General features: G+C 40.4%; 1 protein-coding gene across 1 annotated transcript in view; it reads left to right on the forward strand.

Annotated features, from left to right (window-relative positions):
* CASQ2 (calsequestrin 2) overlaps window positions 1-14,635 on the forward strand; it is a 112,335-nt gene that overhangs the window by 37,820 nt on the left and 59,880 nt on the right. Inside the window, exons 2-5 of the mRNA XM_007948733.2 lie at window positions 3,158-3,242; window positions 6,582-6,682; window positions 8,202-8,313; window positions 12,443-12,516. Coding sequence (XP_007946924.1) covers window positions 3,158-3,242; window positions 6,582-6,682; window positions 8,202-8,313; window positions 12,443-12,516 — 372 coding nt within the window. The remainder of the gene's footprint in view (window positions 1-3,157; window positions 3,243-6,581; window positions 6,683-8,201; window positions 8,314-12,442; window positions 12,517-14,635) is intronic.

The following is a 14,635-nucleotide window of genomic DNA, read 5'->3' on the forward strand; positions in this document are numbered from 1 at the left end:
TATATATATATATCAGTCCCCAAAAGTTACATACTGTATAGTTCCATTTATATCACATTCATGAAACAAAAAATTACAGAACTAGAAAACAGATCAGTGATTGGCAGGGATTAAGGAGGTGATGGGAATTGGAGTAAGTGGAGGTGGTTATAAAAGGGCAACATGAGGGATCCTTATGGTCATGGAAAGAGTCTATATTTTCACTGTATTGATGTCAATAACAATATCATAGCATGCTACAGTTTTGCAAGCTGCTACCATTGGAGGAAATGAAATAAAGTATGTATTATTTCTTACAACTGCATGCTAATCTGAATGAATTATAATAAATTATGTGTAAAGCTGTGAAGAATGGGAATTCCAGACATTTAAGCGTGTTCACAGGAACCTGTACAGAGATCAGAAGGTAGTAGTTCGAGCAGAACAAGGAGATAGTACATGGTTTAAAATCAGAAAAGGGTGTGTCGGGGCAAATAAGCTGTGAAGCTAGACTATGTGAAGAGTACAGCACCAGGATTGGAGGAAGACTCATTAACAACCTGTGATATGCAGATGACACAACTTTGCTTGCTGAAAGCAAAGAGGACTTGAAGCACCTACTGATAAAGCTCAAAGACTACAGCCTTCATTGTGGATTACATCTCTACATAAAGAAAACAAAAATTCTCACAACTGGACCAAAAAGCAACATCATGATAAATGGAGAAAAGATTGAAGTGTCAAGGATTTCATTTTCCTTGGATCCACAATCAATGCCTATGATTCCAGCAATCAAGAAATCAAATGTATTTCATTGAGCAAATCTGCTGCAAAATACCTCTTTAAAAGTGTTAAAGAGCAAAGATGTCACTTTGAAGACCAAAGGGCACCTGATCCAAGCCATGGTATTTTCAACTGCCTCATATGCAAGCAAAAACTGAACAGTGAATAAGGAAGAGAAGAATTGATGCATTTGAATTATGGTGTTGGCAAAGAATATTGACTAGACCATGGACTGCCAGAAGAACAAACAAATCTGTCTTGGAAGAAGTACAGCTGGAATCTTCCTTGGAAGCAAAGATGGCAAGGCTTCACCTCTTGTACTTTAATCATGTTGTCAGGAGAGACTAGTCATTGGAGAAGAATATCATGCTTAGTGTCTTGGTTCTCTGTTGTTGTTGTTGTTGTTGTTGTTATGTGCCATTGAGTCGGACCTGACTCATAGCAACCCCTCCTTGGGTTTCTGAGGCGGTATCACTACGGAAGTAGATTGCCCAACCATCCATCCGAGGAGTGGCTCTGTTGTTGTTGTTGTTGTTATGTGCCGTCGAGTCGACCCCCGACTCATAGCGACCCCTCCTTGGGTTTCTGAGGCAGTATCACTACGGAAGTAGGATTGCCCAACCTTCCTTCCGAGGAGTGGCTGGTGGGTTTGAACCGCCAGCCTTCTGGTTAGCAGTCAAGTGCTTTAGCCACTATGCTACCAGAGCTCCTGCTATAACAGAAATACCACAAGTGGATGGCTATAACAAACCGGAGTCTAACAGTTTAGGAGGATAGAAGTCCGAGTTCAAAGTGCCAGGTGTTGGGGTTGGGTGAAGGCCTCTCAACCCTGGGTTTCAGCTCTGCCTTCTATTCCAGGACCACTAGTGCTAGAGGCTTTCTCTGACTCATGCAGTTGCTGGTTGCTAAGGTTGATGAATCCAAGACTGATAGGTAAAATGGCACAGTCCCAAGGTCAGCAGGCAAACGTGATAGACCACTGGTTCAATCCCCAAATCAGCAGGCAACATAGCAAGCCACTGAGATGAAAACTCAACCAAATGCAGGATCCAAATGTACCAGAAAGCTAGAGACCTTTCCCAAAGCTTCCCTTACACACTTGAAGAAGGTCACACCCCAAAGGCAGCTCCCTAGCTGCTCACAGCAGATTCTACCATGAAGGTGATTGCAATCTCATCATGGGGAATAACTACATCCAGATGCTGAGCTGTTCAAACCCATGGCCCAGCCAAGCTGACACATAGCTTTAACTACCACACTTAATAAAGTGGATGGTCAGTGAAAAAACAGAAGACCCTCAATGACATGGATTGTCACAGTGGCTGCAACGATGAGCTCAAACATAGCAACGATTGTGAGGATGACGCAGGACCAGGAAAGGTTTTATTCTGTTGTACAAGAGGTCACTATTGGTCAGAATTGACTCTATGGCTTCTGACAACAATAATAAGCCTGTCAATCAAAAATTGTCTTTTTAAAAGTTTAATTTAAAACAAAAAATAGTAAGATTAGTATCTTATGATCTCTTCACTAGCTTCTCCACTCCATTTCTATTTCAACCCTCCATTTAACCAGATGTCAGGAATTAGAAATCAGTCAACTGAGGGTCTCCCTACCTCCCCATAGCTAAGATTCAGGGAGCTTAACATGGCGCCACTCTTGTACTTGGTGTCATCACATACACTGTTTTCAGCTCAGAATAGTTTTCAGCCATCTGCCCGTGGAGGACATTGCAGCAGCATCCTAACCTTTGGAGCTGAAGTCTCTCTCTGTTCTCCCTCCCCCAAATGCACTTTCTATTGGCCACACAAGAGGGACTGTACTACTCTTTGCTCTCAGTGGGTTACAGGAAACCTAGACAGGCCATCTCAGGCGTATTTGCCAGATACACCAAATGGGCATTTCTTTGCAACAAAAACTGGTGGGGGGCCTTGAAAACTATCCTAGAATAAGGAATATATGGACCTTCTTTATTCTTCAGTCTCCCTGTGGTCCTCTTATGTCCCCACCCTACCCCAGGTTGATCTGGCAGCAGGGGCAGGGCTCAGAGCCACTCCTCGGGTACCTTTGCTTCCTTTCTAAATCTACCCTCTCTCAATACAAATTTGATCTATGGCAAGGACAGCAGAGGGTGTGACACTGAATATATTCTTCCAAATCTTCTGTTTTAGGCCTAGTGCTCAGATATGATCTCCTTGGTTCTCAACATTATGCTGAGTCATCCTTCAACTGAGGCAAAAATCATAGAATTCCTTAACTGCTGCTTGAATTGGCTAAAGTACAGAAAGTATGGAGGTGAACTCTCCTGTCAATACATCAAAATATTACTCTGTGACATTTTCTACCATCTTTCTCCCTTCAGCCTGCTCACCCTCCAATTTTTCTTTCCCTTCAGCTTGTGGCCCAGGTCCTAGAGCATAAAAATATAGGCTTTGTGATGGTGGATGCCAAGAAAGAAGCCAAGCTTGCCAAGAAACTAGGTAAGTGTGACTTTGAGATATATCATGAAGAAACAAATGTGTCTTGCAAGAAAAGTACAGTTGCATTTATTCTGGAATAATAACTGGACTATTTTTAAGATAAATAAAAAAAAAATTGTCATGCATACCTTAGTCTTGGTTGGAAAGCATTTCATAAAAATAAATACAGACCTGAACTGAATATAGTTTCATATTAATCATCTGATATATTTTTGTACTCATACAATGAATAGTTCCTTCCTGGAGAAAATAACACTAAAGAACTAAGCTTTTACTTTCAGCAACTAAAGCAAGCTCAAAGGCCAGCTTCTCTATTTCTCCACTATAGTGATCATTCTGAGAGGGATAGGATCTCTTCTTCCATCACCTATTTTTTCCTTGTGTCTTAGCTGAAGCAAGCAACAATATAGCTTTAATAGTAGTGACTCTGGGGTCCAAGTGGCTTCCAAATTTAAGGCTACAGCCCAGCTGGGCATTATCACCAAGGATGACAGGGAGGATTTAGGAGAGGAACGGTTAAGTGACTACACAGTAGAAGTTGTAATCTCTTGTGTCAATAGGTCATACTTAAGAGCAAGTGAACTTTAAAATTCCTATTCCTATACTCCCAAGGACAGAGAATGCAGGTAACTCCTCCAGTTTTCAAACACCCACACACATGTGCTGCACATTTGGCTTTTTCTGCATGGCCAGTGAAGAAAGGCTATTAAAAAATAACAGGAGGTTATAAAACAGGACCTTTGAAGAAAGGTTAATTGGATTTGGAGTAGTAAGCAAAGGGAAAAAAAAAAGCAAGATTAGTGGTGGTTCAATAAATACTTGCAGGTCCATGAAAGTTCATTATCCTAGGGAATTACAGACAACTGTTTTCTATCTTATTTTAAAGAAGGCCAGATTTTTCAAAAAGATTTAAATTACAGGAGTCAATATTTAGGTTAGACACAAAGAACTCATGACCACAAAATGATAATGAATTATTACAAATGTCTGTGGTATCTGTTTCCCTGGAGATAAATTAAGCAGAGAAGCAAGGTAGGTTAAACTCTTTCCCTAGAATCAAAAGAAACAACAAATTCTGCTTCCTCCTTCGGCAGCCTACTGAGTCCTTGGACATCTCTCTTCTCATGGTTTTTATGAGAAATTAAATTTGGGAGAATGTCCAATAAATTTAGTTAGAGGGAAACAGTGATGTTCCAGAAACCTGAGAGTTTAAGGAGTACAAACTGAGGCAAGCATTAATAAGAATATACCAGTGGGTATTCTCCCAGTAAACACATGAAGGAGCTTGGTATGCCTAAATGAAACTTTCTCTAAGCTCAACCTGGGTGAATTGGGGTGGCATCTTTCTGGCTATTCGATCATGGAGTTTCCTGAACAGTGGCTGTATTTTGTGAACCTGCTCCTTCATATTTATTCCTCTTCCATTTGCCTTAGTTTGGCTCCCATCAGGTTCTGCCTGAACTAGTGCAATAGCCTAACTCAGAACAAAATCCAACAGTGGGCTCTGACTGGTGTATCTATTGAGATCAGCCATTTGCTGACTCCAAGGATAGCTGCCATAGTGTTCCTTTTGTTTTACAATCAATGGTCCCTAGTGTGCCAGGGGTTCCTTACAGTTGTCTTGAGGGACAGCAGGAAGTGCTACTGTAGGTTCTTCAGAAGAGTTCATTTCATTCTCCAGCTAATAGAGACTTTGAAAACAATTAATCTAAGGAATTGGGATGCTATGCATCTGGACTAAATGTCAGCTTCAGCTATCTAGCATTCCTGGGGGAAAATATCATTTTCCAGGAAGGATTTGTTAAAGTACACAGCATTACACCAAGAGTGATAGAGGGTACGAAAGGAGAAGACGCCCTTGCAGTGTTTACCAGCTACCTGGAAAAGAAGATGTACAGGATTCAGCCAGAAAAGGAGAGCAAGGAATTCATTTTATCAGCTAACATTTATGGAGTACTTATTGTGTCCAGCATCTGTGCAAAGAACTAGGGTACCAAGAAGACTGTGGTTCTACTGTCAGAAAGCTGTTGCCATTTTTGTTGTTAGCTATCACCACATTATCCTTGACTCATGGCAACCCCGTACACAATGGGATCAGATTCATAGGGTTTTCTTTTGTGGATTTTTAAAAAATAAATCACCAGTCCTTTCTTTCTAGTCCATCTCAGTCTGGAAGCTCTGTTGAAACCTGTTCAGCATCACAGCAATGCCCAAGTTTCTAGTGACAGAAGGATGGTGGCTGTGCTTGAAGAGCATTGGCTGGGAATAGAACCTGGGTCTCCTACATGGAAAGCAAGCATTCTACCACTGGTCCACCACTGCCCCCTTTCTGTTATAGTTGTTGTTGTTGTTGTTGTTATGTGTCATCGAGTCAGTCCCAACTCATAGCAACCCCTTCTTGGGTTTCTGAGGCAGTATCACTACAGAAGTAGGATTGCCCAACCTTCCTTCCAAGGAGTGGCTGGTGGGTTTGAACTGCCAGCCTTCTGGTTAGCACTCAAGTGCCTTCGGCACTATGCTACCAGAGCTCCTATGTTATAGTGCACACCTATAAATGGAACTGGAGACTACTAATCAAGCCAAGAGTCCAGTGATATGCTCTGGTGGCGTAATGCCTAAGGTACTTGACTGCTAACTAAATCTTTCAAAAAGCTGGTGATTCAAACCTACCAGCCACTCCTTGGAAGGAAGACTGGGCAATCTACTTCCATAGAGATACCACCTTGGAAACCCAAGGAGGGGTCGCTATGAGTTGGAATGGACTTGATGGCAATGAGTTTATCAGGAAAATGAGTCTTGGCTGAGGTTTGAAGGTTTGGGAACAGAGAGAACATAGTATAAAAGATCCATGCTCTGTGGCATTTCCCTTGGAACATGTGCACAAGGACAAAAGGAACAACACCAGGGATTGAGAGATCATTTCTCAAAGGATAACATGTCTACACAAGGGAAAATGAATGACATAAGGTTAGCACTAGATTGTGGAGAGAATTGACTGTCAGGCTTAGGAGGTCAGGGAAGTGGTGGAATCATTAAACCTTTTTAATATAGAGAAAGACAGGAGGTCACCAGAGTTTTTGAAAAATTAAAGCAGTGGTGGTATGGAAAAGAGATTTTTCTTTTAAGTTCAAATTCAGATTGGTTCCTCACTATTTCAAATTCAATTCTTAATCTGGGAGCTCTTTAGTGGTGTTTTCAGGGAACTGGTCCTTGGGTTAATGCTAGTTCCATTGGTCCTGACCCAACCATTACTGAAGACCCAGAGCCAGACCTCAGACAACACAATGGTTCCTCCTGCATCAGGATAACATTGTACTGGGATCTCTTTGTTTCCTCCAGGTTTTGATGAAGAAGGAAGCCTGTATATTCTTAAGGGTGATCGCACAATTGAGTTTGATGGAGAGTTTGCAGCTGATGTATTGGTGGAATTTCTCTTGGACGTAAGCATATACACACAATGGTCCTTCATGGAGCTATTTAGGCTCAAATAATATGGGGGAGGAAGAGAGTAAAACTCTAAAGTGAGAACAGAGAAACTGGAGAACCTGACCTGGTCTTAAACAGATTTATCAGGCCTCACAAAGAAATCAGAGAAGCTTCTACATCACAGTATGGTTTACTTCTTCTAGGAAGCTGGTCCTTAAGTCACTTTGGGAACTTTTTTTATTAATGACCAGAAGGTAACAAATCAAGGCTGTGTAGTAGTTACATGCTAATTCTCTTACCAGTTATAGAGTGACATCCACTGAAATTCCCTTGGCTTTGCTCCAGTGCTGCTAAAGAGAGCTGGAGAGTGTGGGAAAGAGATTTGAAGATAGAATAGGGAGTAAAAACCATTTAAGTTATTCTGAGTTATCCTCAAAGTAGAACAAAGATGAGGCAGGACTAAAGAGCTCCCCCAATACCTAACTCATTCTCAGCCATAGAGGTATACACACCCTCAGATCCGTATGTTCACACCTAGGAACAAACATTATAATAGTACTTTCTCCATAGATAAACTCACACTTTTACTCACAGCTGTGAAGCTAAATGCTTGTGAACACAGATCCCTGTACAGATGAAGAACCTATTGTTGAACATCCATACAGATTATTCCTATTGACTGGCTGGTACCAATGGTCTATTGCTTTTCTTCAGAGCCTCCAAAACCCAGGGAATGGATCAGAAGTGAGTAAATGGCCATCTCCTACATAAAAGCTATAGACCATGTCTCACTCTCTCATTGATCCATATACTTCAAACCCTAAAATAACTGAGGGGCCAACAGAACAGCTCTGGGTCAACATAGTATTGTCCCAATTCTATCAGCTTGGAGGAGGCTTTCAGATGCAAATAACAGAACCCAGAAACCAGCTACCTTAAATAATAAGCAATGTGATTGACCCAGATAAGTGGAAGACCAGAGTTAGATCAGATTTTAGACTTGATCAGGGCTCTAGCTCCATTTTCTCTGTAAATCCAAGATAATGCTGTTTTCAGTACATTGGCTTTGTCCTCAAGCCAGTTACAAGATGATCAGCAACAGGAGTTGCTGATGAAGGAGTACATCATACTCCTTCATTTGTATCTAGTGGCTTCCCACTGCTGTCTCAAGAATAAAGAATTTTCCAAAAGCCTTTCAGCAATTCTCTCCTGAAGTCTCATTGGCCAGAATTAGGTCACATGCCCATTCTTGAATCAATAACTGGCAAGAGGAATAGAAATGCCTACAGACTAGTCATCCCACCTTTTGAATTAAGGCCAATTCCTCAAAAGGTACTGCTTACAATACTTATTGTGGGAAGGGTGAGATGGCTACTTATATGCCAACCACAAAGTCCACTACAATGTCCTTCTGAAGCACTGTATATTTGTGCTTGATTTCCCTATTGGAGAAAGAATAGCTCTCTTATTTGGATATTTGTGTGCATGTGTGTGTGTGTGTGTGTGTGTCTATCTGTCTGTCTGGCATTTCAGGTAATTGAAGACCCAGTGGAGATCATTAATAGCAAATTGGAAGTCCAAGCCTTTGAACGCATCGAGGACCACATCAAACTCATTGGCTTTTTCAAGAGTGAGGACTCAGAATGTAAGTTGTGTGTAAACCCCAGCCTATGAGTCTGAAGGCTAGATTCCCAATAAGGGATATTAGAGTATCCCTAAAGAAGATGTGTCATCAGCATCACCTGCTCCCTGAGCAATGAAACCAGCATGCAAAAATTATGCAAAACCTGCAAAGGAGCTTAAAGAACATCTCATAATGACCCCTCCTTGGGTTTCCAAGGCAGTATCATTACAGAAGTAGATTGCTCAATCTTCCTTCCCAGGAGTGGTGGGTTTGAACCACCAGTCATCTGGTTAGCAGTCAAATGCCATAGGCACTAAGCCACCAGAGCTCCTTAAAGAACATCAAGGTTGAGCAATGTTCTTTGACCTTGAAGGGACAAGGCAGGGAGGGGGTGGGGAATGTTTCACATAGAGAAAAGTTGTCCATCTTCTTTTCCCAGTGGCCCACTTCCTAGTCAGAGTCTCCCCTAAAATGAGGCAAACAGTGGGTCTTCTCTCTGACATTGATAGCTTCTGTGTTCACCAGCTGGACAGCTGTTCAGACTTGGAAAGGATTGGAGGAAAATCGGGGTAGGGATGGGCTCCACATCTGCTGCCCAATGTTGAAAATTGCTAACCAAGCTAACAGCTTACCACTGAGGCTGTCTGCCATGCTCCAGCCACACCCTTGGGCATATTTCCTTTGAAAGGTTTGTGGTTAGGTTTTGGGTGGGCACGGGGACATATCATTGCATCACCACAGACCGTACAGGGGTGAAAATATGGTGGATAGGAGTCAGGAGAGCAGGGAGAAAGGACCAGGAAGGGAAACTATGAGTACCTTTTTTAAACTGCTTTGGTAGAATGGGCCCCATGAGTAAGTCTTTTGCTGGTGTCTCAGCCTTGGAGAAAGGGAAAGTGTTAGAAAGAGTGGGCATAAATATGAAAAAGTATCTGGTAACATTATTTCATGTGGGAGGTATGCATATGTGCTACTTATGACTATTTCTGGAAATCCCAAAATATTTTGAAATTATTTGCAAAGCTATTTCTTTACCCCATCTGCCAATCAGCTTCCTTAGTCACCTCATCAACCATAACCCATCTGTTCTCCTTCTTCCATGTCCCAACTTGACCACCTTGTTGTTTGCATCACTAAGTACTCCATTCATGGTGCTTAAAATGAATATGGTTTTGGGGGAGGTGGCTAGCCAGAGAGTTTTTCCTCAGTTTTTCTTTAAAAATCCACTGCCATTGAGTCGATTCCCACTTATAGTGACCCTATAGGATATAGTAGAACTGCCCCACAGGGTTTCCAAAGCTGTAAATTTTTATGGAAGCACACTGCTTCATCTTTCTCCTGCGAAGAAGCTGTGAGTTTGGACATCCAACCTTTTGATTACAGCCCGACGTTTTAACTACAGCACTGCCACAGCACCTCTAATTCCTCTTTAGCTGAGTTTATTTTAATGTGCATATTCCTATACAGGTGCCAAGGAGCTCTGATGGTGCTGTGGTTAAAGTGGAATATAGGCTTGGTAATCTGCTTCTGAGAAGTCACAACTTTGAAAACCCTGTTCAGTAGTTCTCTACACATGGGGTCACCATGAATTGGAATCAACTTCACAACAACTAACAACAGCAATAACAACAGGCTTTAGGACATTTAAATCTTTTCTCTCCATTAGAGAGCTATCTTGTGTTAAAGAACCAGCATGGTTTACATCATGGCACAATTTCTTATTTTGATGCTGCCATACAAATAAGACATTTAGGCTGAGAAGAATACTAATTTGAGAAAGAACTTATAATGTGCACTCGGAATGTGTGCCCAAATAGTCACAAGTATTTTTGAGCTACTCTATGTGTGATTATGATGACTTTCCAGCAAGCCTATTACTGTAGAAAAATAAAATAACTTTAAAAATGCAATCTATCCTCAGAAGGAAAGTTGGGCAATCTACTTCCATAGAGAAACCCAAGGAGGGGTTGCTATGAGTTGGAAATAACTGGATGGCAGTGACTTTGTTTTTTTTTTAATTTTTATCTACATGAAAATACTAAAGGAAATAATAAGCCTTTTTAACTTCAGAGACTGACTTTTGAAATAATTTATATTATCTGCATTTTGAGACTTGGATACATTTCAAAACTAAGCACAAAGGAAGCATTTAAATGTTAAATTTCACTTTGATTCAATATTAAAATTATGCAAATGTGGCAAAATATAAATATTACTTTCACCCATAGTTGAGTGAAGGTAAAGATGCAATTATATTTTGAAATACCAACCTAGAAAACCACTTGGTTCCATCCTTTATCTTAAAAGGGATGTAGACTAGCCTCCTAAGAGAAGAAGAGAAGCTCCTAAGACAAGTCCAGACCATCCTTTCCATCAGGGTAGGAGTTCCTGGTGGTGGGGAGAGATGCATCAGGGACATGGGGATCAAGGAAAAGAAAAGAAGGGATTATATGGAGCCCACTGATGGTCTGGACACAAATGGCTTAGGTATTGCTTTAACCATTCTATCTACTCTCCCACCTTCTCTCTATTTATTCTGCAAAGTCTTCAACCAAGCACCCATCTTATCTGCCATCACCCAATCCTCTATCCTAGCTATCAGGCTATATAAGATGTTTTTTCTTATTACCCAATTCCTTTTATGAGGAGGAGCTGGTGTGAGTATGTACCAGAATGTATGAGTGTTCTTATAAATTTGTCAGTTCCTCTCTCATCTGTGCCTGTTGCACTTCCCTCTATTATAGCAAATATCACATAGTGTGTGATTATTTAAGGGTCCATAACCCTCCCAGGGCTGTGAATCTTTTTAGATGAGTGTCCTTGTCTCACTCATCATGGTATCCTCTGAGTTAGCATTATTCTTGGTGTGTTTTTTGATAGAATATTAGACAATTCTAGGAGCTCCAGTGGGTGCAGTGCCTAAGGCATTTGACTGCTATCAGAAGGTTGGCAGTTCAAACCCACCAGCCACTCCATGGAAGGAAGATTGGGCACTCTACTTCTGTAAAGATTTACTGCCTTGGAAACTCAGTGGGGGTTGCTATGAGTCAGAATCGACTCGATGGCATTGCATTTGGTTTTTTAATTTTTGGTAGAAAGTTCTTCATGCTCCCAGGATTCTAGGAAAAGCTTGCCCCATTATGATTAAGTGAGATGAATTCTATGAAATGGGAAAACAAATAATAATTTTGTTAAGAATAAATTAGAATTATTGACTCTCAGCATTGTATGGTTTATTCAGAAGAACAAATCCCCACGCCCACTCACTACTACTGCCGTTGCCATCATCCTCACGTCTAAAGTTTAAATAATAATATCATTACCAAGTGCCTTCTAGGCACTCACACACACAGCATGTAGTCTCATGCTTACTTTGGCCAGTTTGGACTCAAGTTTGAGAACAAAGTAAAGTTAGGCTTCATTAATTTTTAATCATTCTTTCAAGGGATAATAATAATAATAATAAACCTTTAAAAAGAGGAAAAGAAAACTAGAATTTATCAACAGGAATATTGATGTTAAGAAATATTTATATGATGTCATTTTTGACTGAGTGATGTTTCTTTTTACGTAGAGCTCATTGAAGCAGTAAACTACACTCTCTCTACAGGTCACAATTTTAACTAGCAATGAATTTGAGTGAGAAGATTTTTTCTTTTCATTTGGAATTTTTCATTTCTTTTTCTCTCCTTCTTTCCTTTATCTATTTTCTCCTTTCCATCTACCAACTTCTTGAAAGTGTGATAGAGATGCATTCTCTTAGGTTACTGGATGCCAGGTGATTAAAATTCCTTGGAGGAAGGGAAGGCAACTCTGGATTTAAATTTTACTAAATAATTATCTACATTGTTGTTGTTATGTGCCGTTGAGTCAGCCCCAACTCATAGCAACCCTTCCTTGGGTTTCCGAGGCGATATCACTACAGAAGTAGCATTGTCCAACCTTCCTTCTGAGGAATGGCTGGTGGATTTGAACAGCCAGCCTTCTAGTTAGCAGTCAAGTGCCTTAGGCACTATGCTATCAGAGCTCCTAATTATCTACATTGCTTAGTCCTAATTGGCTTGCTATTCTCCCTACATCATGTAAAAAGAGAAATGTCTGGATTGTGCATCTTGAAAAATGTTTCTCCCTTTCATCTATTCCCTATTAGATTACAAGGCCTTTGAAGAGGCAGCTGAGCACTTCCAGCCTTACATCAATTTTTTTGCCACCTTCAACAAAGGAGTAAGTACCTGTGAAAGTCCAATTTGAACACTTTTTTAGGCACAAAGGAACACACTTTGTACAACTTTCCACTTTTTCTTTTCTTTAAATCATCTCTTCCTTTGCTTCTTTCTCCAGAAGCATTAGAGAAATGACAATAAATCACTATTGAATGAGAGATGAGTACAAAGATGGTTAGTTTGGAGAATCTAAAGATATTTCTGAAAATAACCAATGAAAAATATTGACCTGCCTCTTATATTCTCATACACAAAGAATGAGAAATGTGTGAGCCCAGAGTGTGCCTGGCCACTGGGTCACTACTTCTTTGTTCTTTAGGAAGCAACCTCTCCCTTCCTGGGCTTTCATGTTAGGATGGATAATGGGGTGGGGAATAGCATTGAGCACCTGAAGCATTAGGTGCTCTAGAAAGTCACCTGCATCCTCAGATGTCACTGATTTACTCTTCTATAATTCAATTGTTCATTATATTCTGGATGTGGCAAGTGCTTTTACAAATGATAGAACAGCAGAGATAGAGGGTCCTTGAATCAATGATTAATTTGTTTGGAGCTACTGTGGACAGAATATTCTATTCCGGTTCTGGTTACTATTAAAATGGTTGTTATTTATTGAGTTCTTCCTGTGTGTCGGGCACAGTTCTATATATTGAATATTTATCATTTCAAATCCCTTAAACAACTCTAAAAGGGAATCATTATTCCCACTTCTCAGATAATAAAAGTGATTTAAAGAGGTTAAGTAGCATCCAAAGTCTCCATAGAATTAATGGTAGCATTGAAATCCTAACTTAGGACAACCTGGGTCCAAAACCTGTACCCTTTGCTCTGTCCTACACCATTCAATAGAGGACCCTATACTCACTCTTGAGATTTGGGAACAGAAATCACCATATTTGCTACAAAAAAATAGACCTAGGACAAACTAAGTCTTTGATCAAGGTCAAGTAAAGGTAATCAGAGAGTAATCAGCTAAGGAGTAAGACAGTGACAAGCAATTCTCAAGGCCTTTATACTATGAAGAATTGAGGACTACTGTGTGAAACAAGAGGAAGTCTCTGGGTGCTGGAGCAGGGAAAGGACATGAGGCAAAGAGTTCATGTTCATCTATATACATATATACATTGAACCTCTTCTATGTATATGGCCCCTGTCCTCAAGCCTATAACCCAGAAGGGAGATCTGTAATACAAGTACTGCTGAAGATGGTTTTATTAGTTATATTAGAGTTGGTAGAGACTTTGATTGAGCAAGAATACCAAAAGAATAATAACTATCATTTATTAAGTTCATATTATATGCCAGGCTCTGTGCTAAGAACTTTATATAGATTTTCTATCTGCATCCTCACAAGACCCCTATAATAAAGGGATTATTACTCTTATTCTACAGAGGATGAAATTGAAACACCAAGAGGTTAAGTGATTTGCTCATGATTACCTGAGCTAGTGAGTAAAGAAATTTGATTTAATCATAAGTCAGCCTGATTCCTAAGTCAGTGTTCTGTGCTACATTCCAGAAAAAGTATATAGTATATATAAAATGCTCAGCTGGTGTTTGGCACATAGTCTAGGACCAGGAGGAAGGAGGTTGGTATAAGATATCAATAGAGAAGGGGAGGTAAGGAGAAGCCTATACTGAATCCATCAATGATGGTTAGTCATAATGGGCCAGGAGTGACTAAGGTGGTTCCTGGGTAAGAACTCATCTGAAGGGAAGAGAGTCAGGCAGACAAGCTTGGTCAATCAGTAAAGCTTTAATTCTTGAAGAGGTTGTCTAGTTCTGAATTCATAGCAGTATCTGTTTTCAGAAGTGCCTCCCAACCCAACCATATGCCTTGCTGTCTGTAGCCCATGAAGAAGGTGAGGTCAGGCCACAACTAAAAACTGAGAAATCTGCTTCACTTAAAAGGCTGAAAGACACTGAGTCATAAGTGTCACCACTGTTCATGCAGTCTTATGGGTTGTCATAACAGTTACAAAGAGAAAGATACATTCTCTCCACCTCTGTATGGAACATAGAGGCTGGCTATTGCACTGAGAAAACTCTTATGCTGTTTAAGACTTAAGAATTTGCACCCACTTGGGAAGTTCAACAATGCTCAATGAGAGATGGGGTTT

The sequence above is a fragment of the Orycteropus afer genome, unplaced genomic scaffold, assembly GCF_000298275.1.
Source record: "Orycteropus afer afer isolate SDZICR_OR568_19922 unplaced genomic scaffold, OryAfe1.0 scaffold00010, whole genome shotgun sequence".
NCBI lineage: Eukaryota > Metazoa > Chordata > Mammalia > Tubulidentata > Orycteropodidae > Orycteropus > Orycteropus afer.